This window comes from Schistocerca gregaria, chromosome 4, assembly GCF_023897955.1.
Source record: "Schistocerca gregaria isolate iqSchGreg1 chromosome 4, iqSchGreg1.2, whole genome shotgun sequence".
Classification (NCBI taxonomy): Eukaryota; Metazoa; Arthropoda; class Insecta; order Orthoptera; family Acrididae; genus Schistocerca; species Schistocerca gregaria.
Window position 1 is genome coordinate 296,694,513 of NC_064923.1, and position 26,889 is coordinate 296,721,401.

General features: G+C 42.0%; 1 protein-coding gene across 1 annotated transcript in view; it reads right to left on the reverse strand.

Moving 5' to 3' along the window:
• Positions 1 to 26,889, reverse strand: part of LOC126267546 (neuronal acetylcholine receptor subunit alpha-3-like) — a 149,455-nt gene that overhangs the window by 40,178 nt on the left and 82,388 nt on the right. Inside the window, exon 7 of the mRNA XM_049972850.1 lies at positions 2,949 to 3,101. Coding sequence (XP_049828807.1) covers positions 2,949 to 3,101 — 153 coding nt within the window. The remainder of the gene's footprint in view (positions 1 to 2,948; positions 3,102 to 26,889) is intronic.

Consider the following 26,889-nt stretch of genomic DNA (forward strand, 5'->3'; position numbering starts at 1 on the left):
TTTCGTGTTGATATTCAAGGTGCGCTGGTTATGTGTAATAGTTTTCAGAAGGAAGGCAGCGAGGCTTAATTAATGTTGTTGGTCTTCGTCTGTTACGAATGTGGATTGGGTACCATCGTGAAAAATTGTATATACCGGTCACTGTTGCGTGGCTTTATAATTGCCCTTGTTTTGAAGGTCTTGATGGCCGACCATCGAAGTCCCAATCAATTAGTGTTGATAAGCTCATGAAAGGATATTGGCTATGATTCATAAATTCGATTTCAGTTCTTGGATTGTCTGTAAAAGGGGAATTCCAAATTATGGTGAGTACCTTCTGAACGTTGTTAAAGAAAAAAAAAATAATAATCTAACTATTCATCTTTACTTGTTATGGCGTTTTCCCTTGAGCTTGCTGCAATAAGTGTTTAGTATCGATGCTATGTTTCCTTCCAAAAATCGAGGGTGACTAGGTTCTCTGTATTTATTTGTTATATTCATAACATAATTCGTTAACACAGAAGGCACTGTCTCTGCTCACCTTGTAATTTTGCACCTAACTAAAATTGTCTCTTAAAGTATTGTTTCTTTTCTTAAATATCATTCCCCGTTTACTTGTTACTGGAATTTCGGTGCCTTCTTTCTCATTTGATAGTCTTCAAAGTAATCAGTTATTGCTTCTTTTTAATTTTCATTAGTGGTTAAATTTTTTAAATTATAGTTTGTTTTAATTTTTTTAAAGTGTGTTAGAACTAATATCAATAGAATCTTGTATGGTATTTCTGGCAACTAATTTTATCCCTGACAGTACTCACTCCAGTTCTCTTCCCCTCTACCATTTCCCTTACGAGTGATAGCAAGCGCTTATGTAACCAGGAAAAGCACGGGATTTGTGATAATTGTTTAAAACAAATTGTGATTATATATTCTTTCGTAGAATTGGTTCACAGGTACGTCTTTTATCATGTAAGCTCACAACATTGAAGGACTTGGGCATCTCAGAAGAGAACAAGTGGCCTATGAATTGAAATTCCTGGAGTATAATGTTGCCAGAACCATTCCTGAAATGAGTGAATGTTTAAGAAGTGCAGTCAGACGTCTGCAACAATTTAGTGTCCTAGCACTCGGCAAGGTAAGTGACACAGTTCTTGTCTACACTGTATATATGGTATATGAAGGGCTTAATTCAGTAGTGGTACAAGTCCATTACCTCCACTTGTCTGTCTATAATTCTTCTGAAATTAATGAGCCAAAGAAACACAAAGAAAGATTCATCTCTGGCAAGAAGCCACATGCTTGAATGTTTCTGATATCTCAGCTGCATATTTTTCAGTGGTCCACGAGCAGTGAGATATAGTGATGTTGACTTCCGGCAAAAGTTTAGTCATAGAATAGTTTCCTGATTTCAGTTCTGCAAGGGCTCCATGAATTATGTAGTAGTGGATCTCAGCTTGTTCCTTTTATATTTATCAGTGGAGATGCAGTGAATTTCTGGTTTTGCGTAGAGTGTCTGAATTTCTTTTTTTTATGTTCTGTATATTTACTCTGGCTAAAAGGCGTTTATGAAATATTTTAGAACAGGTAATTGGGGATGAAGGTAGCTTGAAGAAATTCAGACAAAGAATTGTTTATATAATTTGTCACACAGGTTAAGAAATCATCTTGTTAATAAAAAAGATACTTTCATGTGCAAGATTGCAAAGAATATCTTTTTTGCTGAGTGTAGAGTTTTAAGAAAGCTCATCTTGACTTTCACATTGAGGTTAGTGAGAGGGAGGTGGTTGACACTGTTCATAACATGCGACCTGAGGGTCGCTCTTGAGTGGTATTTATTAACAAACCTACAACCTTCACCAAATTAATGGAATCCCTATTGATATTGTTAGCATTGACGTTTCTGATCAACAACAGTAAACATTGACACCTATTGGAAGTATTCACCAAAGTGAATTTCCGGTACAACAGGAGAGCAGAGAAAAGTATTTGGACAGATTCAGGTACTTTGACTGTGATCGGACTCGCCATTTTGCATGCAGTTGTAATATGAGCCGGCAAGGACCAAAGAAAGTGTTGTGTACATAGTTCCGCATAGTTAGTGGGTACACAACTTTCCCACTAGAGCGCACCCCGCTAAGCACAACAGAGCAGGCACAGCGCTCGTCCGTCTCCACACTACGAGATGGCGCTGCCATAGAGACGGACCAAATTCTGCTTCTGCGGATCCGTGTATTAATATGTAACGCAGCCAATGAGATTGCTGCTAACGTAGAACCTTTTCTCCTCACGGATAACACTCGCGCAGTGATACACGAATGCGCGAGGTATTATAACGAGTGTACAGACCTCCGATTAGCCAGTCTGCATTTGTCTGCACAAGTCTCTACCAGTCTGCATTAGTGTACCAGTCTACAGTCAATTTCAGTCTGTGCCTAATACGATTACCATATTCCTGTACATAGCCATGAAGATAAATGTATAAACACTTTTGTCAAGTCTCAGAGATATGTGAGAATAAGATTAACATACCAATTCCAAGGGAACTTCAGATTGTCAATTGTTAATAGCATCCGGAACCAAGTTAAGTAATTTTTATGCTTCTTATTATTTTAATAAAGGCATGTGAAAATTAATCAAGTTCTGTTTAAAGTTGGTCACCGTCAATCTGCTACTCTAAGCGTGTAAGTGGTATTTCTATAGTCTGACGTAACGGGAGAAGATAAACACGCCGGGATAAGACCACGAGACACATTGCTGACACTCGCCTACTTCGTTAGAGCGATAAGTCACATAATCTGATGGTGTGTGTACTGAAGGTCTTACAGTACGCACACCACAAAGTTTGGCGGTTTCGGAAGCGGAAGAGCCTAAATAGAGGGGCGCACAGAGGTTGTAATAACCTTACGGATGACGGTGACAGTACACCTATCCTTTCGTGTGAAGCGGGCTGGGAAATGCGCTGCGGTACTCACCGACTTGCGGCGCGCTGCGTCCGTCCTCTGGCATGGCGTACGACAGGCTGTCGATGACGACGCAGTGCAGGAAGACGGAGAGGGTCGCCAGCAAGAGGCGCTCGTCGCAGCTGATCGGCAGGAACCAAGTGCTCACCGTCAACAGGACCAGCACTGTGGACACAACACCGTGAGAGGCTTCCATGTCACGACTGAAACACCTCGGTCCACGTATTACTGTAAATTAGCTATTGTTTAGGCTGTATCGTTTATACACTCCTGGATATTGAAATAACAACACCGTGAATTCATTGTCCCAGGAAGGGGAAACTTTATTGACACATTCCTGGGGTCAGATACATCACATGATCACACTGACAGAACCACAGGCACATAGACACAGGCAACAGAGCATGCACAATGTCTGCACTAGTACAGTGTATATCCACCTTTCGCAGCAATGCAGGCTGCTATTCTCCCATGGAGACGATCGTAGAGATGCTGGATGTAGTCCTGTGGAACGGCTTGCCATGCCATTTCCACCTGGCGCCTCAGTGGGACCAGCGTTCGTGCTGGACGTGCAGACCGCGTGAGACGACGCTTCATCCAGTCCCAAACATGCTCAATGGGGGACAGATCCGGATATCTTGCTGGCCAGGGTAGTTGACTTACATCTTCTAGAGCACGTTGGGTGGCACGGGATACATGCGGACGTGCATTGTCCTATTGCAACAGCAAGTTCCCTTGTGGGTCTAGGAATGGTAGAACGATGGGTTCGATGACGGTTTCGATGTACCGTGCACTATTCAGTGTCCTATCGACGATCACCAGAGGTGTACGGCCAGTGAAGGAGATCGCTCCCCACACCATGATGCCGGGTGTTGGCCATGTGTGCCTCGGTCGTATGCAGTATGTCGTAGTTCTTCCCTCCTCACGCCAGCCTGCGTGAGCTAAAACTCGTGCATTTCGGCCTCCACTCGTAACACGGTGTTGGCTCTTCTGCTAACACAAAACGTTATGCAACTCACATTTTTGTGGATGATAATAAGTGTCCATATTAATAATTTATTCCTGATATTTACAAACAATGCGAAGGAAAATAGCTATTTCTAGAAAATGCTTACACAACAGTTACATCCTACAACTACAAAACTTAAGTAAAATCGCTTAAATATTTACTGAACTACTACTACTTTTACTATTATAGATTTTGTTCTCTTTATGTTTATTTATTAGAGTACATATTCACCGTAGGTGGTTTATTTCCGTTAATTGATCCGCGCCAGTACTATCCTAGTGAATTGCCATTGCCTGCTGTATTCCTTGGCCACAGGACAGCACGTCAACAGCAGTTATTTCGAGTACGCTGTAGCGCCCCAGAATCGACATTCCGGCTATCACTCGCGCCAATCCAATATAAACTCTAAAATACCATTTCGTTCAGTGGCCGCTGGCCTCAGTTGCCTCCTCTCCATCTACAGAATGCACTGACATGACAAAATTAATGGAATACCTCGTAATATCGGGTCGGACCTCCCTTTGACTGTCGTAGTGCAGCAACTCGACGTGGAATTGACTCAACGAGTCTCTGGAAGCCCTCTGCAGAGATACAGACCGACGATGCCTGTATAGCCGTTTTTAATAGAGACAGTGCTGCCGGTGCAGAACTTTGCGCACGAACTAACCTCTAGATTATGTCCCACGTATGTTCGATGGGAATCGTTTCGAGTGATCTGGATGGCCGAGTTATTCGCTCGAACTGTCCAGAATGTTCTCCAATTGCGAACACTAGGAGCCCGTTGACACGGCGCATTGCTAGCCATAAAAATTTAATCATTGCTTGGGAACATGAAGTCCAGAAATGCAAATGGTCTCAAAGTAGTCGAACATAACATTTGCAGCCACTCATCGGCTCATCTGGGCCAGAAAATCCTAGTCTATTCCACGTAAGCACAGCCAAAATCATTACGGAGCCACCACTGCCTCGCTCAACGCCTTGTTGACAATCTGACTGCATGCCTTCGTGGGGTTTGCGTTACGCTCGAGTCCTATCACCAGTTCTTATCAACTGAAGTCAGGACTCACCGGACCAGGTCATGGTTTTCCAGTCGTCAAGGATCCAACTGATATAGCCGCGAGCCTAGGAGAGGCGCTACAAGCAATTTCGTGGTGTTAGCAAAGGCACTTACTTCGGTCGTCTGCTGCCGTTAACCATTAACCCCAAACATCGCCATTCCGTCCTAACAGATGCGTTTGTCGTTGATTTCCGCGGTTATATTACGCAGTGTTGCTTGTCTGTTAACACTGACAACTCCAAGCAAACGTCGCTGTTCTCTGTCGTTAAGTGAAGTCCGTCAACCACTGAGTTGTCCGTGGTGAGAGGTAATGGCCGAAATGTGGTATTTCCGGCACATTCTTGACACTGTATAATAGGGAATATTAAATTCTCTAACAATTTCCGAAATGGAGCTTCCTATGCATCTAGCTCCAACTAGCACTCCACGTTCAAGGTAGTTAATTCCTGTCGTGTGGCTGTAATCAAGTCCAAAGCCTTTTCATACGAATCACCTGAGTGCAAACGATAACTGTGTCAATGCACTACCCTTTTACACACTGTGTAGACATTACTGCCACCATCTGTAGATGTGCAGTTTAATATTCCTTGACTTAAATCACCTCAGTTTATAATGTCTAGCTTGGACGGCACCATGCTCACGTGTCAAGTCTTATTTGATTTTGCTGGATACTGCAGCTGCAGTATCGTCCAAGATGCACATGGTAGACTCCTGTGGATGTTTGGAATCCAGCATCCTTAATGCCTGACGACCACTACCCGCTCCAACTTCGTGCAGGACTCAGTCGCATAGTTTGTGCTCTGGTTCGTCCACACTACCGCTAGCGTAACTGTCATTCATGTTTTAACTTTGTAAAGATACATAGCATACGGGTTACTACCGATCAGGTACTCTATCGGTCCACTCGAAGGCTTGAGAAGTCTCATTTTTTGTGTTTCCTTGTGCCAGTAGCGTCCCTTTCATTTTTCCTCAGTTTCCATATGTTATCTTGTATTAACAGAAAATGTTATGGCTGAGAGGAGCGTAAAGGCATATGGAAGACTATAGTAAATGATTCACAAAAAACAGAAACCGTACATGCCCTTCATTTGAGCTGAGTATCGCTCTGTTTTCAGGGTGTAAAAAGAAACTCAATCAATGACTAGATCCTAAAAAAGGCGATGGCACGTAAATGAGTTAAATTTAGACAAGCAGCGTAACAGCTCACCCGTTCAAGTTGATAAGAGAATAATATATAGAAGTGTGAAAAAAAAAAACATTGTGGATCTGATAGATTGGCTTTTAATAAAGGTCCAGATACCAGAGGAAAAGGAATTAAAACTCGGAAAAAAAACTCTGACATCTGCCAGTGACACTGTAATTCTATCAGAAACAGAAATAACATGGAAGAACGGTAGATCGGAATGGACGGTGGATATACACTTCCCAGTCACACCGATGGGACCAGCGCCTATGTCAAAGTGCAATAACCACCACTCAGGTCGTCGGGTGGTAGCCCTAACAGTGGAATAGTGCACTCATTGCAGAAACAGAGCGATTTATCTAACGGAGGGGCAAGATCATTAGCTTCCGGTCCAAGCGTGGGAGTATTTCCAAAACAGCTACCGTACGTGGGGGATACCGTGCATCGCGGAAATGCGCTATACAAACCGGCTTCCAAGCAACTGTGGTGCACCAAGCGCCATAGATGACAGGAATAAACGACGGCTGCAGAGATGTGATGACCCGAAAGATGACAGCATGCTTCATCACTCATGACGGCATAGAAAGTGTCTAACAAAAGTAATGCACAATAATCTACACATTTTTGTTTGTCACCTTCCCGTTATTGTTGCACACCTGTCGCACGATATGCCTTCAAATTAAGACTTTTCAATGTCTCTAGGAACTCCTCCTACTTACACGCGCCTGTTGGGTAAATGTCTGCAATAACATCTGGTGTATGAACTGAAGGAATTCTTTTTATTTTTACGTTTTTCACAGATCGGAAGGAGCGCCACTTTTATAGACTCTATATTGCTCTCTTTTCTGGTAGTCTTCTATCCTGATAATTGACCACAAAAATTTCGCAATTTCCCTTAATCGAACCTGTTTTCACGTGTGGTTTCATAATTTCAATTCTTTCTTCTACCGTTAATGTAATTTTGGAGACTGCAAAGAGTAACATCTAACTTCACTAATGAAATAAACTTCAATGCTGACGAAAGATTGCTAACAATCGATTGTTGCATAAAACTGTCTATTGTGGTAGCTTTTGCTCTATTTCAGAAGTCGAAATATTGCATTCACATTCAAAGGGCAGACCGGCTATTTATAACTGCGCCACCATGCATAAGGGATGCTGATCTAATTTTTCATGCTTTTAAATGGAAAGCTGCATTACGCAAAATGGGAAGAAATCAAGTACGTTATGATCCCCATACCAGCTGACAGTGTATGTAGTGTTACACGATGAAGGAATGCGTATGCAGTATGTTTAGTGTGTACAGTGAGTGAGAGTGAGAAATGAATGAAACACGTAGTACTAGACTTTTACTCGTGTATTAGCAAACAGCCTCAGTGAAGAGCAGTATTATTAGTGAGGGACAAAGCCAACTGGCCTTGTACTGTGGAGGCTGGAGTTTCCAAATCTCATCCAGCCATCTTCATCCAGGTTTTCTATGATTTCACTTACTTCAGTAAAATACAGGGATGGCTTCTACAGTAAGGCCACGGTCAACACCCCCTCTTCCCTGTCAAGCCGTGTAAATGGCTGTATGTATGAAGAACATTTTGTTTATGGATCTGAAATGTAAGACCACGAAATGTCCAATATCCTTGTAAAAGTTATCTCTGGATTAATGAACCTGCTACTACTGCTATTAGTACTACTAACACCACTCCTCTAGCGTAAATGCAAATGATTATGCTCGAAACGTAATTGTGTACGATTTCAATACAGACTGCTGCAAACCCAACGCATTGAAAAACTCTGGGATGTTAGAAATTTGAATGCTCTCACATTCACTTTGCAAGTCTAGATAATCCAAGCTCGCCGGGGTGTTCATTGTTCTGACAGGCAAAAGGTTAGCTAGTGGAACAAAATGAGTTTAACATTGATCCACCAGGAACTGACAGGAAGGCATAACGAAACAGCTGCTCATTCGATTGTTGTTTAACAGTATGTATAACTTAAAATCGGCGTTCAACAAAGTTATTAATCTGCACGTTTTAGCGATCTAGGTTTGCCACTAGTAGTTCAGCGACAGAATTTCATAGCACGTTATGTGCAATCGGTATGCCCAAGTCTTTTATAAAATTCCACCAGAATACTATATATATCATAAGACTCATTATCCGGAGCAACTATGATAATTTTCAACAACTTTTCTGACGTCGACGGCCCCGTGAGATCTGCAGTTGGCTGCTGCTAAGTTGTTGAAGGGACAACTCTTGATTTTTATTCTGAGATGAATAGTTCTGACACACCCTAAGCAAAAAAACTATGTAACTCTTGCTAGGAGGCAGTCAGCTGACATAACCGTTGTTCCATCCTTGGAGAACAGGGCATGTAGAAGAAATAGTATCGGTAGATGAAGAGTCAAGGCAAAATTGTTGTAACTAATTAACTATGTCATACCGAACCAGGTTCACGACCCATCAGCATATGGGGAACATTAACGACTCACGTCCTGTCGATGTCGAGGTCTTTAGAGCTGGAACACCATCTCAATTTGCAGAAGAAAGCCGTCAACTTTCTTTTCTAAGAACTCTCCCTGGGTTTCCTTCAAATGGTTTAGGAAAGCCATGGCAATCCTAAACATGGATAGCAGGACGAGAGTAGTTACCTACATTATTCTGGCATGAGCCACCCATCAACAGCAGCTCATTATCTGATACGTGTTGTTGTTGTTAACAGCATAATGACCTGCTGTGCTCACGTTTTATTTAGTAGTGCTATCGACAAAAATTCTCACTTTAACTCTTTCTATAAAAACTTCAAGTTTTATTCGAAATAATAAATGTTTATGAGGAAATTCGAAAATATCCTAAAAAACGTAAGCCAGAAATGTAACTATATTCAAAACTTTACGTGTCATTTACATTACAAACGACATTGAAGTAAAGTATTTTAAATATGTTAACGAAAGTTAATCATTATAAATTGGAACAGAATTAGGTTTCGTATGAACAGCTACTGCACTATAATTACCGCACCCAATAATTTATTGGCAAGCACGATTCCAATTCTTTAAGCAATCACTAAGTGGGCACGTAACTTAAAATACTGAGTACAGGATCTAGAAAGAACTAGTTACAATTTTTCCACTATAGTTAGATATGCAAGAGCCTGATGGTTCAATAACAGTAACAAAGAAGCTATTCCAAAGAAAAATTTAACTTCGGTCGAGAAGAGAATATGTTTTTCGGGAGTGAACGCACTTTGTTTAGGCATTACAACTATATACTTGACAATGAATCACAACTACACTCCTGGAAATGGAAAAAAGAACACATTGACACCGGTGTGTCAGACCCACCATACTTGCTCCGGACACTGCGAGAGGGCTGTACAAGCAATGATCACACGCACGACACAGCGGACACACCAGGAACCGCGGTGTTGGCCGTCGAATGGCGCTAGCTGCGCAGCATTTGTGCACCGCCGCCGTCAGTGTCAGCCAGTTTGCCGTGGCATTCGGAGCTCCATCGCAGTCTTTAACAGTGGTAGCATGCCGCGACAGCGTGGACGTGAACCGTATGTGCAGTTGACGGACTTTGAGCGAGGGCGTATAGTGGGCATGCGGGAGGCCGGGTGAACGTACCGCCGAATTGCTCAACACGTGGGGCGTGAGGTCTCCACAGTACATCGATATTGTCGCCAGTGGTCGGCGGAAGGTGCACGTGCCCGTCGACCTGGGACCGGACCGCAGCGACGCATGGATGCACGCCAAGACCGTAGGGTCCTACGCAGTGCCGCACCGCCACTTCCCAGCAAATTAGGGATACTGTTGCTTCTGGGGTACCGGCGAGGACCATTCGCAACCGTCTCCATGAAGCTAGGCTACGGTCCCGCACACCATTAGGCCGTCTTCCGCTCACGCCCCAACATCGTGCAGCCCGCCTCCAGTGGTGTCGCGACAGGCGTGAATGGAGGGACGAATGGAGACGTGTCGTCTACAGCGATGAGAGTCGCTTCTGCCTTGGTGCCAATGATGGTCGTATGCGTGTTTGGCGCCGTGCAGGTGAGCGCCACAATCAGGACTGCATACGACCGAGGCACACAGGGCCAACACCCGGCATCATGGTGTGGGGAGCGATCTCCTACACTGGCCGTACACCTCTGGTGATCGTCGAGGGGACACTGAATAGTGCACCGTACATCCAAACCGTCATCGAACCTGTCGTTCTACCATTCCTAGACTGGCAAGGGAACTTGCTGTTCCAACAGGACAATGCACGTCCGCATGTATCCCGTGCCACCCAACGTGCTCTAGAAGATGTAAGTCAACTACCCTGGCCAGCAAGATCTCCGGATCTGTCCCCCATTGAGCATGTTTGGGACTGGATGAAGCGTCGTCTCACGCGGTCTGCACGTATAGCACCAACGCTGGTCCAACTGAGGCGCCAGGTGGAAATGGCATGGCAAGCCGTTCCACAGGACTACATCCAGCATCTCTACGATCGTCTCCATGGGAGAATAGCAGCCTGCATTGCTGCGAAAGGTGGATATACACTGTACTAGTGCCGACTTTGTGCATGCTCTGTTGCCTGTGTCTATGTGCCTGTGGTTCTGTTAGTGTGATCATGTGATATATGTGACCCCAGGAATGTGTCAATAAAGGTTCCCCTTCCTGGGCAACGAATTCACGGTGTTCTTATTTCAATTTCCAGGAGTGTATTTCACTAGAGTACTTGTTTTCTTGACAAGAAATATAGTAGCGATGGTTCCATAAAATGGAAGGTCATTAACGACTCTTCTCTTACTTTTGAGGGAGTCACTTTCGAGCTGCAAGAAAGTTAATTATTTATTCAAACACTAGCAGTGAGGTACGACTGCGACTACCTGGATGTAGTTTCCAACTGTATTAGTCAAAGTAATTGACCGTCTTGATCACTGTTATATCTTTTGTTTTGCAAGACACGTTTTAATACACAATTCCTCAGTTGCATTCATGCTAAGATACAAACATGACGGTAATGGTAAATGAATGTATCCAACATATAGGTACAGAGGTCAGATAGTTTGCAAAAATTCTGAGCCTTGAACTTGGGTTTTGACGTACGCAGCTTGCCATACACAGCCTTCGTACCATACTGAAGTCCGATGAAAGTATAACACCAGAACATTGTCCAGTTGGTGTGAAACAAAATAAAAGTTTTATTCGTCAAACTAAGAGCAGTGCTGAATAACAGATGAACTAATTTAATGGCACTGTGTTAAAGCTTCTTAGTTTGTTCTCAGGCAGTGCACTAAAAACAGCATGATGGAGCGCTTTATAACGTATTATAATCAGATGTTTTCTCATTACATCTAAATTTTGTTTCATGCTGATACATTCTGTATCATAAATCATGTATCATAAATTCCTTTACAAGAAAAACATTTAAAACATCTAGATACAAGTAACGTGTCTAATGTAAGTCATTAAAAATTGTTAATTACTGGAGTCGTAACCGATGCAAAACGTAATAGTTGAACAGACCAGTGCGGAAACTCTCTCATATTTATTCCTTATTAGTATTAACATATAGTTATCTCAGCTGCCAAAACATACAATGAATATCTTAAGTTTTATATTTTCCAATCGCTCGTCCAACTATAGCGCAGGGCGGACGACCTAGCCTCTTTTATAGCTCTTTAAAATTCGGAGAATCACAATATAGGTCAGTGTGCTTTGTAACACTGAAGCACTATTTCACTGTCAGCCATTAAACAAAAATTACTTCCAGAACTCTAGGCTCTTCTTTATTGCTGTGCAATACAGCTTGATCGTAACCCATTAAAAGTTTTACAGAAGTAACACAAGAAACTGGGTCTCTAATGACAAAAATATATGAATCGAGATCATTATCACTGGTCAATGTAGCTGTGCGTCTTGACTGCTACTACATCTTTCTTTTTAAAAAAACAATATATTTTAATGCTTAATGTCCACAGTCATAATAAGGATTACATTTAATACACGCGATCACTATATCTCGTCCGTCCTCACGTGCAGCTATAACATGATTAGTCACTGTACAATTGTATGTGTGTACTGAGCAAAATGTTGCTTTTACTTCGTTGCTCATGCTTAGCACCTGAGGACAGCGTTTTCTGCTATTTTGAAAGTACACTGCACTTCAACCAGTTCACTACCACTACTGCATTACGATAAAAAAAAGAATTGTCTCTACAAACAAAAATGGTGTTTCAGGTACCCAATGCGCATCTCAGCGATTGCTTCACTAAAATAACACTGTATTCGTACTCCATCTACATGGTTTGGAATTTCGTGTGAAGATTCTGTCGCAACGAAAAATGCTTTTCTTTTAATGATGCCCATCCCAAATCCAGTATCATTTCTGTGACACTCTCTTCCATATTTCGCAATAATACAAAACGTGCTGCACTTCTTTGAACTTTTTCAATGTACTCCGGCAGTCCTATCTGGTAAGGATCCCACACCAAGTAGCAGTATTCAAAAAGAAGACGGACAAGCTTAGTGTAGGCATTCTCCTTAGTAGATCTGTTACATTTTCCAAGTGTCTTGCCAATAAAACGCAGTGTTTGGTTAGCCTCCCCCGCAACATTTTCTATGAGTTCTTTCCAATTTAAGTTGTTCGTAATAGTAATACCTAGGTATTTAGTTGAATTTACTGCTTTTAGATTAGACTGATTTATCATGTAAACGAAGTTTAACGAGTTCCTTTTAGCACTCATGTGGATGACCTCACACTTTTAGTTATTCAGGATCAACTGCCACTTTTCGTTCCATTCAGATATTTTTTTAAAACTTGTTATGCAGTTTGTTTAGATCTTCTGATGACTTTATTAGTCGATAAACGGCAGCGTCATCTGCAAACAACCTAAGAAGGTTGCTCAGGTTGTCTCCCAAATCATTTATATAGATAAGGAACAGCAAAGGGCCTATAAGACTACCTTGGGGAACGCCAGGCATCAGTTTTACTCTATTATTTTGAGTCAATTACTACGAACTGTGACCTCTCTGACAAGAAATCACAAATCCAGTCAAATAACTGAGACGATATTCCATAAGCACGCAATTTCACTACAAGCCCCTTGAATGGTAGAGTGTCAAAAGTCTTCCGGATATCCAGAAATACGGAATCGATCTGAAGTCACTTGTCAATAGCACTCAACACCTCATGTGAATAAAGAGCCAGTTGTGTTTCACAGGAACGATGTCTTCTAAACCCATGTTGATTATGTGGCAATAGACAGTTTCCTTCGAGGTAATTCATAATGTTTGAACACAATATATGTTCAAAATCCTGCATATCGACGTTAAGGATATGGACCTGTAATTTAATGGATTACTCTTAATACCTTTCTTGAATACCTTGTGACCTGTGCAACTTTGCAGTCTTTGGGTACGGATCTTTTATTTAGCGAACGGTTGTATATGATAGTTAAAAATTCAAATGGCTCTAAGCACTATGAGGTCATCAGTCCCCTAGACTTCGAACTACTTAAACCTAACTAACCTAAATACATCACACACATCCATTCCTGAGGCAGGATTCGAACCTGCGACCGTACCAGCAGCTCGGTTTCGGAATGAAGCGCCTAGAACCGCTCGGTCACAACGGCCGGCCTATGATCGTTAGGTATGGAGCTAGTGCATCAGCATACTCCGAAAGGAACCCAATTGGTATATATTCTGGACTGAGGAGGAAAGGTTACTGGAACTTCTGTGCCTTCCCTGGTATCCAAAACAGATGCGAGTGCTTGTTATGTGCATTACTTTCTTCTTCCGCTATCTGTTTCACAAATTTGAAAATAACATCATATGAAATCAGTTTATCTTAATATTGTTCATATTTTGTGTATAGAATGCATTAAATACGGATGTATGTTAGGTGATCATTTGTAGATGTTACTGTTATTCTGTCACATAAAATATAAATCCATACATATAAAAATAGATGCGTGTGTGTATGTATGTATGTACGTATGTTCCACATCTTCTCCTAAGCCACTGGTCTGAGTCCAAACAAACCTGGTTCACTTATACCTTACTGTCCTAACTGTCAGGCAACAATCGCTGTGAGTATTAAAATCACCAACCTATCAGAGGGATATAGGGATAGGGGTGAAAAAAATGAGCGTATCCCACAAAGCGTGAATTCTTAGATTTCATTAATCCATTATCTGAGAATGACAGCACTTAGCGACTTGCAACAAGCTTTACACATAATTTTAAGACTTTACAATTTCTTTTCTCGCTGACTACCCCTGCAAAATGATGAAAGGAAAAATATTTATCTCTTACTATTTTTCCGGTGTTCATACAATAAAAGTACCACATGAGTTCTTCTTGAGGCATGATGTTATAAGTTATTACTTCTTTACTTACATTTGAAGTTGTAGTACATTTTACATATCACTTTATTCATTTAATAGTGTATGAAGCATCGTACATAAAATCAGAACAATTAACACATACATATCAAGTATATGACAAATACAAAAAGAGTATAAAAGTATACAGATATATAGGAAGAGTCAACTAGTTGTTTATTTTATGAAGTCTTGGACCAGAACCTGGCCACGTCTAGCGCTTCCGGTATGACATTAATCAAATCCTTCACGGTGTAGGTGCATGGGCACAGCCCACACTGCGTGAGGTGGGTGGTGGTTTGAGTGTGTCCACAATCACACAGCGCCGGTTCATTTGAGAGGCGCCATTTACGCATATTCTCTTGGAATCGTGTGACACCAGAGCGCAGCCTATTGAGAGATATCCATGTCGTGCATCCTTCCATATGACCGAGAGGGAGTTATTAGTTTGGTAGGGTAGGGTACTTACCACTGAATGTAAATGATAAACCACATCATTGTACGACACATATTTCAGGAGGTATGACGTGATAAAGAAATAGATGATTGAAAAACTTCCACATCATGCTTGACGTTAAAATTTATTCTTCCTTCGCTGCCGCTCAATGTATCTACAAAATTACATTTTAGCATGACCGGTAATTCGAGCAATATAAAGTCGTAAACACTAAACATAATGCCAGATATTGTGTGGTATAGGGGTGGATGCACCGCTATAAATAAATGCCTGGGAAACGCCGTGTTTCTGCGCTAGTATACAAATAATCTCGCAGCTGATAACGTCATTTCAGTTGCAGGAGAGGCCAGCCGGAGTGTCCGAGCGGTTCTAGGCGCTTTAATCTGGAACCGCGCGACCGCTACGGTCGCAGGTTCGAATCCTGCCTCGGGCATGGATGTGTGTGATGTCCTTAGGTTAGTTAGAACTAAGTAGTTCTAGGGGACTGATGACCTCCGCTGTTAAGTCACATAGTGCTCAGAGCCGTTTGAACCACTTTGAATCAAGCTCCTGGGAGAAAGTAATGAAGATAGGGGTTTAACGTCCAGTCCTCAAAATAGTGGGACCACAAGTTTGGGTAGGATAAATACGGGAAGGTAGTCAGACATACCATTGCGAAGGAACCTTACTGGCATTTGCCTTAAGCCACATAGAGAAATCACAGAAAACCTAACTAAGTGTTGCCGCACTGGGTCGTCCGAATGGTTGTCTTCCCGAGTACTATAATCGTATCAATGCGGCCTGTCGCTCTGCCATTTTGCAGTAAACTATGAGAAATATTCACATTACATTTTCTTGTGAAGTATGGTTTTTGGAATAGGCGGAGGAGTAGGAAGATATTAGTGTTAAATGTCCCTCCGACAACGAGGTCATTAGAGACGGAGCACAACGTCGGATTAGGAAACGATGCAGAAGAAAGATTCCACGCCCTTACTATGGCACAGTCCCGGCATTTAGATTTAGCGCTTTCGGCAAATCACGGGAAACCTAAATCTGACCTCCCGAACGCGAGTCCCGTGTGCTGACCACCTTGCTACTCCGTTCGGTAAGTTTATAATTTAAGAGACGAGTGTCTAAGAAAACGATAGCCTCAGCCCAAGGTGTCTCAGTTAGTACAGACTGAGCGACCTACTACATGAATTTGAGTTTTTTTTCTCTTCTTTTCAAGGTGTTTTCCCCTTTAGCTACAGTCATATCAAGGCTTTTTTTAACAGATCCTTCTGAATTCCAAAATATCCAGAGTACGTTAAAAGCAAGTTCCGAAACGAATTCAGATTCCAGTCCGGCAAACCAGATTACAATTCAATAACACAAATCAGCGCTCTGTCCGCTATATGTGGAAAGTTTCATTCTGGAAACAACCACATGGTGAGCGTAAACCACATCTCCGCGATATAGTTTCTTCCACAAGTTTTAGTCTAGCAGTGTACGTAAGAAGTCTTTGTGTAAAGCTTGGAAACTAGGAGACAGCTACTGCCAGGATTGGAACTTCAATAGCGAGGGAGTGGTATCGTCTGGTGTATCTGGATAGCTCAGCTGATAAAAGTATTGCCCGCGGAAGGTTCCGAATTCCTCTTCTGCTGCTGCACGTAATTTAAATCTGCCACAACGTTTGAAAATAGCGCACAACCCGCTGAAAAAAGATGGACGATATTCATTTGGGTACTATTGATTTCGTCCGCGGAGCAGGTCTCGCTGCGACCTAGCCAGACCGAACGTGGTAACTAACATCTTCTTGTTGTTTTCATTTACCGAATTTAACGAAATGTTTCCTTTTCGTTCTACTGTGTCTGAGAAGGAATTAAGAACTACCTCAAAAAGAGTGAAAGAAGAAAAAAATCGCGATAAACGATTAAACTTTTAGAAAGAAGAGAGATCTCTGTCTTTGTTCCGAACAAAACTGTTTTCTGCTACGTCGACAAAAATATATTGTTGGAGTCACAATATAGCCAGCATCAGCAGAGGAACCTTCTATGAGTAAATCTATAGGACAGTGTCTGTGGAATTCGTAAAAGTAGGGCTGAGGTGCGATGAAGTTGTATATTTACATCATACAAGCATGTCAAGGAAATTACAGGTATTCCGAGTGAGCTTCTGGTTTAGGTTACAGCAGTTATAGATCAACTAGTTTCCTTATACTTAAAAAAAGTGATGTTCTTACAGTATTTTGCTTTTAAACTATTTTAGAAGCGAAGTTTATAAAATAAGGTAAACATTCTTTTCACTTACGAAAAGTACTGTAATAATCTCTGAGAACCAAATAAGGAGACAATCTACAACATTTCCTTCAGCCATGATAAGTAAATGAATATGTTTAATCATTGGTGCAGTTTGTAAACAGTGAGTGGAGATAACAAACAAATGCTACCCGCTCAAGGAGACCCTACAAAGTAGATACAAAGGATCTGCTGATATCTGCGGTCAGATGACTGCGAGAGCATATCACCTGCAATAGGATCGTTTGTACGTCAGCATTATGGCGTCCTATTTCGGCTATACTGAGTTAGTTTCTTCTTTTACGAATCCGTCATATGTTTCCTTAACTGCACAGATGTGTATATCAAACTGCTTCATTATTTTTTACATCGTCGTTTTCCAGGGATAAGGCGCCTAGCCCATCGTAGTTAACTAGCATTTCAGTTTACTAACTGGCTGTGGAAGGTTTATTTTATTTGTAGTTTGAATACACAGACAGAGAAGCAGCCTATACAAAATTATATGGTAGCTTTCGATATGACAAATAGAAGCACATTCGCCTTAGAGGAATGTGATAAACTGTGGGCGTAATTGGCTTTGCGCCCTTTTTCCGTCAAAGTGCTAAATCGATATCTCCACATTTGAATTACTCGCCCTGAAAATTTCAGCTGGACGTCTTTCATGTAGGCTAAGAAATCATCTTAAGAAGGGTGGATCACAGGCATTTGTCACCTTGCTTACTGCGTATAGATTGTGTGTCCACTGTGAATTGTGCTGTGTGTTAAGTTGTGTAATACAAAGAGGAAGTGATTGGTAATGACTCTGAAAGTGACTTTACAGATAAAAAGAGGAGAAGAAATGGCGAGAAAAGTTATAGAAACAAGAAAGGAATGGTTGTGAGCGCAAAAAATTTTTAGCCTGTAGATCGATGTTGTCCAAAAGAGTGTAATACAATAGTGACAGACGAGATCCAACCAGATCCTAGAACAATATTCAGTCTCTTTTATCGTTGTGGCGATAAATCTCAACAAGAAGCATTTGTCTCAGGATGTGTGGAGGGACAGTATGTTAAAGAAATAAGAACATACCCAATACTAAAAACAAGAAAAATATATGAGTGTATTTATTTTTGGAAGAGGAAACTTCGTGGCTGAACATTTCTGAAAAACGTTTAAGAAATGTGCAGAAGATGGTTCAAAAAGGTGATAGCTATGAAGAAAGAAGGGGTAAGCATGCAAATATACCCCATAAAATAAGTAAGGAGATTTGAGAGTCTATTAAGGAGCGTTTAGTAACAATTCCTCAAGCAAATTCACATTATGTACCATACAAATTAAGCAGGTTGTATTTTGACAACCCAAATTTAAATATCAGGATATTATTCACCCTCTTGAAAGAGGACTACCAGGCAAAGTATGATAGTCAAGTTAATATGAAGCATCACGCATATTATAAGTCGAAAACATTGAACTTTGCATTTGGACAACATAGGTCAGACATTTGAGACTTTGGTTCTGAAACTACTACAAGTCTTAAATGTGAAGAAAACAAGGAGCTCGAATATGGATTAGAGTAACACAAACAATCTGCTGAGGTCTATTATGTACAAAAAAGCAGGTTATTGCACATTGTAAATCAGATGCTGTGCTTAGAATTTGATTATACACAGAAACTTCCACAACCCAAATTGGTGATACATGTACAGTTTTGTAAACTCTCACCAGGATGTATGTTTTTAATGTACACTGCCACAATGATTGTTGAAATGATTTTTATTATTTTATGGAGTTCGAAAATAAGAAGGATCCAAACTCTGTCTGCTCATTCCTCCATGACTTTGTATTCAAGGACCTTGAAGACTTCACAAATGTTAGGAAACTTAGCAAAAACCCTTCCCAAGAAGGGAAACTGTACATTCAGAGTCCTTACACAATACAGGGAGAAATCATAGCCATTTCAGGTCACTGACAAAAATGAGCTTATGAGAGATGGTAAGAAAAGCTTATGAGGGTAAGAAAAGGTTAATGGACTTCTTCTAATGAAAGCCACATGGGAAATTTCCTTTACAGTTGCAGTAATTTATGAGAATACACTTCGGCAGTCATGGCATAATCGGAGCTTCAAAATCATATTTTAAGGTCTGTGTACACTTTACGTTTATTCGGAAATCAACAAAACTCCCTGGCGATATATCACTCTTGTCATTAATAGAGGAACCAACTGTAGCAGCAGCAAAGTTGAGGGACATTCAAGACCTATTGCGCTTCTTTCCTGATACAGTAAACGGCAGGTATGAAGAACAGTGAAAACAGTGAAAAAGCTACTGATCTTGATCAGGAACGTATAATGGTCTAGAACATAAATTTTTACTAATGTGCTGTTTAACACCATAATAAAATAATAACAGCAAAACTTCAACATAATTTTCGTGATACTCTGTAGAGGTATCATGATTTGATGGGAACAGGACGTAAACCGCTCATTATATTTTGGATAATATATCACAAATAGAAGAAATATCTTCAGTTGTAAGGAATTATTTTGAATCTTAAAGTATGGTCTAAGACATGTTTATTACATCACTGAAATATCATTGTTGTTCAATAGGGTATAAATACGCAAATCATCAACACACTCTTACCGGAAATGCATTTTTCGGGCCTACGCCCATACTCCATCAAATTCCTCTGAAACTAGCTCATGAACAGACATTAATATTTGGCTCTCTCGGCTTTAAAACTGTAAATATGTTCGGAAAATATAGCTGAAATACATACATTACACACAGACGACACCCAATTTATATTTAATAAACTGTTATTAGCATGGACTGTTATTAGCTCTGTAGCTCTATATGAGGCCCTATTATGAAATATTCTTGAAATTCTGTAAAAGAGAAATTGGTTACGAAGTAAACTATTTACGATTTCGCTTTTAAATACTGAATTTTACTAAACTGCATTAGCGATATATTGAGAATGAAATACAGTTTGTGGCAACTGCCTCCACGATGGATACTGTTCAGAGAAAAGTTGAGATATAGTGTAAAACTGATAATTATATTTAATTAGTTCAGCAGTTGACGATTGTTTCACCGTCGACAGCTTCGGTATAATAAAATTTCTCTGAACCTTTTATGTGGGAAACAAAACTGGCGTTAGTTCCTGTGAATAACTCATAGGCTCCAGATTGTTGTTTTCACGCTACAGCGGATTAAAACCGTGTACCGGACCGAGACTCGACACCGGGGACTGCCTACACTACGCTTGTCTGTCCTCTTTTAGAAAACTGCTGTGCGCTGTGGGATCCTTACCAGATAGCACTGACGGAATACATCGAGAAAGAAGGGCAGCACGTTTTCTATTATAGCGAAATATGAGTGAGAGTGTGACAGAAATGATAAAGGATTGGGGAGGGACATCATTAAAAGAAAGACGCTTTTCGCTGCGACTGAGTCTTCTCACGAAATTTCAATCACCAACTTTCTCCTCAGATGGCGAAAATATTTTGTTGATACCGACCTACATAGGGAGAAACGATCACCACCATAAAATAAGGGAAATGAGATCTCGTACGAACGATATATGTGTTCGTTCTTTCCGCGTTCTACACGAGATTGAAATAATAGAGAATTGTGAAGGTGGTTCGATTAACAGTCTGCCAGGCACTTAAATGTGATTTGCAGAGTATCCTTGTAGATGTAGATGTTTCGCAGGCTACCCTTGCAGGACCCACCATCCATCCTTACTCCAATACTTCTGCTAGTAACTCGTATGCCATCTTCCAGATTTCACAGAATCTCTATTCTGATACCTGTGAGACAAGTACTCGTGAATTTTGGAAGGTAGGGGATTACGTAAGGCCGGAAGTGAAGTTGTGGGGACGGGTCGTCAGTCGTTCTTGGGTAGCTAAGTCGGGCAGTCTTCTTCGTCGGCGAAGCGGTGAGGACAGGGCTGTTTAATTCATTGCTGTGGCGCGCGCTTTCGAGTTGTTTAAGTGTTGCAGTCGCTTTAGCGCAAAGTGAGTGTCTTTCAATGTAAATGACCAGTTTACATCGAAATCTACGCTGAAATTAGACTTCTCGAATGAATGTACACATCCCAAACCTCTGGATGTCGAGCTATTTCTTCGTGTCGATTTGAAAATCTCCGTACTGATCTTGTTGCAATCCACCTCTCAATTGTGAGTAGCATGGTATACGTTGATTTAGTGACACGCTGCGTGCGATGTGATTTTAGAGAAGACGAGGGATGAGCTTTACTTCAGATATTTGGAAGGCAACGCTGGTCCAGTGACTGTGGATCATGCGGGTCTCAGACTCGGGACAATTTGCATATTCGAACTCCCATTCGAAGTGCCGGCGGACGATGCTGTGGCTGCTCTCAAGCCCTAAACAAAGATTCACAGCCATGTCACGAAAACAATTCACCATTTCCCGTGTGTTGAATGAAGTGCAACAGATATGAACTGAACTCATTGAGCCGTGGCGGCTCTAATCTTGGCGGTATGGCATTCCATTGGTGGCATTAATTACTTAGGTTGTCAATAAAGGTTCGATCGTCTGTCGTGAGCTGAAAGGCCGTGTTCCAGGTGAACGACAACGACAAAGCGAGCAACTTCCGGATATGCGACACTCCAACGACAAGCAGCATCATCGGGTGAAAAGCTTGGGTGTCCTGTGTGCGAGCGACCATGTCGCGCTACAAGATGGCTACATAGAGCCAACCAGCTGTGTCTATAAAACGGCGTCCCTAACCTGTAGAATACTGTAGCTGGAGAGTAAGGCTACAGAATTAGGTTTACTTAAGAAACTAAAGCGAAAAGGAACGCTGTGCATGAAATTTACAAAGGGAGGAATCTCCATGGAGAATTTCATAACTATCATCAGCTACGAAGATCACCAGGCAAATTATTCGAATACACGTGATTGGGCAGAGGAGTATTCGACTATCTTTTCAATAAATTAAATACGATTTTTTTTTTTACATGATCAAGAACTTCTAACAGCCAAAAAATGCTGAGAAATTGCTAGTACATGACTAACTACGCTAAATACAAACATAAGTACATAGATACAGATCGGTGAACAAAAGCTAGTTGTGGTGTAGGGGTAGCGTATACAGTTCGTATAGATACAGATCGCTGAACAAAAGCTAGTTGTGGTGTAGGGGTAGCGTATATAGTTCGTAATACGTGGTAGGAAAAGGTCCTCGGTTCGATTCCTCACCGTTCGTATATCGCTACTGACTCATTTACAATTCTGTATACTAATTTTTATGTATAGACTGTTTAAAATGCATAGCCAATTATATTTCTAAGGTCTTGCCAAAACACTTGATCTTCACTCCTACTCCAGTATATAACACACATTTAAGTTCTAATAAATTAAATGAACCACGAAATGTTACAGATATTTGATGTTGCGAACGTAATTCATCAGCAGTCAGTATTAAGGCCAAGCGTTTCAATTACTCTAAATAGTCTATAAAAGTAAAGCTTACAAAATGTTTGAAAAGAAAGTCAAACGTTTTGTGTAATGACTTGTCTAAAAGTATGAAATTAAAATTATTAGGGAAACGTTTAGTGCACCTCGTTTACTGTTCATGATTTCGAGCACCATTTAAAGGCACTTAGAACGTTTCTCTGATCTACTTATTTGTTTTATACAAACGATGTCATAAAATATTTGACTGATTTCTTTCATTTTTTTAATTTCAAGTTCTATTCAGAAAGTATGATCTCATGGACTCCTCGTTTGTCTTCCTGACATACTTGATTCGAAGAAAGCCTTTTTGACATTTAAATATCGCACCAATGTATCTATTTATGTGCAAAGTAGCTTGTTCTTGAACAGCTGAAATTTTTGACACTTCATTTTCATAGCTTGGCAGCCGCTTTTCGTGAATTATTTCAATTTTTCCTAAACTTATTTAATTAAGTTTTCGTTAATTACCCTGATTACTTTCAAGCAGTTAAATATTTGTGTGCGAAACTAGACGTCATGCTGGTCGCTTTGATATCCCGTTTACCTGTTTCTCTCACTTTGTTTGGTTATGAAAATGTGGACAAAACCTCATGGTGTAAGTTATAGGGAGTCTTGTTTTCGCACTGCTCATCCGTTTACAAAAACGTATCGAATGTTAATCATATGATGAAATAATCCGTTCTGCGTGCTGTCATTTCCAAAATTCGTCGTTACGTTATCTTCAATATTTTATTAGATACGAAGATTTTTACGACCACTTGGTTCCCGAAGCGCAGGAATGGTTCGGATGCACCGCGAGCGACCCGTCCGCGGATATAACAACAAATATCTCAAGATGAAAAGAGATATCATTCCTGTCTCAACTTTAAATACAATTTAGCTATATTGGTTACATTTCACACGCAATAATGTATGGCCTTAAATAAACTATACGGAAAATCTACATAGTGTGAGTTTGCCTCTGCAAATTCTTAAAAAATTTCATGCAGCACTGTAACGAAGACGAATAACGAAAATAAATTCAGACCTTTATCGTTTGAAGTATCAATATATAGGTTGCGGAAGAATCAAATTTTTTCACCGAATAGTTTTCTTAAAATCGGATGTTAAGTATTTGATAGCTGCCGTCGCGTCCGCTCCACTGCTTTGCCGAGAAGGTACGTGGCTAAGATTCAAACACGTTTGAATTCAAATGTCGTCAGTTGCCGCAGGAGACAGGCAGCGGCACAGATGTCGCTCACGTAGGACACTTCCGTAACTGCACCTGCGGTTGTGTTTTGTCGCCTGCAGCTGTCGCTTGCTGTTGCTCGCTTCTGTCGCTCTCGTAGAACACAGCCTAAGGTGTTCGGTTGAAGTGTGTGTGTGGTGGGTTTGGCGGAGCCTGGAGAGTGAGCAGGCTGAGGGGCATGTTGTGGCTTTCGGGGTTCTCCGGCTGTCCGACACCGCTCGCGGGAAGTGGCATAAGGTTAAATCGGCTCGCTTAAGAATTGGTAGCGGCAGACGGCGCGAACACAGGCTGACTTCGCGTGCAACCTGGTCAGGAAGTTCACAGCTTACTCTGGAAACCTCGTGGATCACCTAGTGTGGTTTGGAGGCAATAAGGCCCCGGCTGGAATCTTGCAAGTCGCGGCTCCTTCACACTGAGGGGAATTAATTGTTGTTTTCTTATTCTGAGTGCTTGATATTGTGAAGCCATTCCTGTGTTATATGGAGCGCGGGATTAGCCGAGCGGTCTACGGCCCTGCAGTCATGGAGTGTGCGGCTGGTCCCGGCGGAGGTTCGAGTCCTCCCTCGGGCATGGATGTGTGCGTTTGTCCTTAGGGTAATTTAGGTTAAGTAGTGTGTAAGCTTAGGAACTGATGACCTTATCAGTAAAGTCCCATACGATTTCACACACATTAGAACATTTTTTTGCTACATGGAGCCGGCCTGGGGGTCCGAGCGGTTTTAACGCTACAGTCTGGAACCGCGCGACCGCTACGATCGCAGGTTCGAATCCTGCCTCGGGCATGGATGTGTGTGATGTCCTTAGGTTAGTTAGGTTTAAGTAGTTCCGAGTTCTAGGGGACTGATGACCTCATGAGTTAAGTCCCATAGTGCTCAGAGCCATTTGAACCACCTTTTTTCTATACGGAATTGGGTCTGTTATATTAGCGCACCAACCAGTGTTTGAGCGATGGCCATCGGTCAGTGTTACTAATTGCAGTTTGTGTTGGAGGCCATATGCTTTACAAGTGTAAGAATATTTCCCGTGATAAGTTTCCTGAGGGGAAAAAATTGTGTCTATATCTGTGTGGGAGACAAGGTTGTACATGTGTATGTTTTTGTTAATATACCAGCAGGTACTGATATGATCACCCGTAAAAACGAATAATTTTTAAGGATAGTTAAGTGTAACAGTATAGGTGCCCGCTTTCCCATTACCTAATTTTCGCCATTCTTGTGTGAAGTTTTATTTGGCAGATTACTGTCCCTTTTTTATGTGTGTTGGCACGGCTGTTGTGGCAGCAAACGACGCGTTTCAGTTCCCTGGGCACGGGCCAAAGGCGTGTTTGTCTGCTGGCGCGATGACGCTCTCCGCGTCGCACGGCGTCCAGGTGGACCGGCAGTCTGCCGGCCACACCAGTCGCATCGTGGTGGCACACATTAAGGAAAGTTTATCGTTTAATGCGTGCCACGGCGGAGCGTCGCCGTTTGTGCGGGAGTCAGCAGTTGGATCTATTTATTGAATTTAAAGAGCTGAGGAAGCTAAGGCGTATTTGCCAAGACTTAAGTTCTTCCTCAATGTACCTCTGCAACGCTTCCTACGCGAAGACGTGAAGATCCCCCGTGACAAACTCATCGGCATACACCTATCGATCATTAGCAGCGTCGTTTATGTTAAGATGACTTCCGAGGCTGTCTGCAACGAGATTATTCAAAGTACGCGACATGGACTAAAATTTCGGTACTCCGACGGAAACGTCGGGCCTGTGGATGTCGACCATGCAGGACTTGGCCTTCGGGCGATCCGTGTATTCGAACTGCCTTTCGAGGTAAATGAAGATGACGTCATCGTGGCGCTAAGCCCGTTCGGAAAAGTCCAGAGCCACGTAGCCAGGACATGGGCACAGTTCACGACGTATCCGGTGCTTAATGGTGTGAGATAAGTACGAATCGATCTCAAACGGCACGTTCCATCGTACATATCTATCGGCGGCTACCATGCGGTGGTCATTTACATGTTCCGGTTGTGGCAAAGAAGGCCACGTCCGTAATGAATACCAGCAACGCCGCCTCACACAACTAAGGTACGACGATACGGACACGGAGAGAACCACAACCACCCTTCCAGTCACCTATGCGGCGACACTGCACGTCCAGCCCTCACAAGACGCCGTTCATGAGCGTCTCTCTGTTCCGATACACCAGGAGGAGTCCCAGCACCTTGACACCTTGCGATGCCGCCCGTGAACATGTCCAACAGCCGGACACAACCACGCTAGAAGATCACAAGGTTACCAATGAGAGTGTTCTGGAGAATGACGACCGCATCATAGCACCCGCAGCTTTTGTACAGGAACGACGTTAATCTCTTCCGAAACTCAACGCCGAAAGCAGAAGCCGACGAAGAAAACGCCGCAAGACATCAGAATCGAACATTGAGCCCCCTCCGCAGGACGAAGAGATGGCACATCACTCTGACGGAGAACACGATAACACTTTCTCCTCTGCCACGGAGACGCATCATCCACAAGACGGTGAACCGTCCAATAGAGATCGTGCGCAAGCCTCGCGTCCAGAAGCCATGGAACATAACATGCCTTTTGTCACCGACGCAATTGAGCCGACTCAGCCAGCGTTGCCACCTCTCGCTGATTTGAAACCTGTCGGACATTTTTCATGGGCGGATGACACGGATTTCCCACCTCCATCTGATGCGGAATTGAGATCTGTTCCTCCGTTAGACCAACACTAAAATGGGGAAAGTTCTACGGCGACTCCTGCGACTTCTATGGACTTCCAGCATCCACCATGACAATCTTCACCAGCTACGAACCTATTGGCAACACGGATCTCCCATCAGGCGTACCGAATAGCTACCATCAGTACTAATAATATCGACTCCCACGTTAAACTTCAACTGCTCCGTGACACGCTAAGAGCAGCGGACATCGACATCG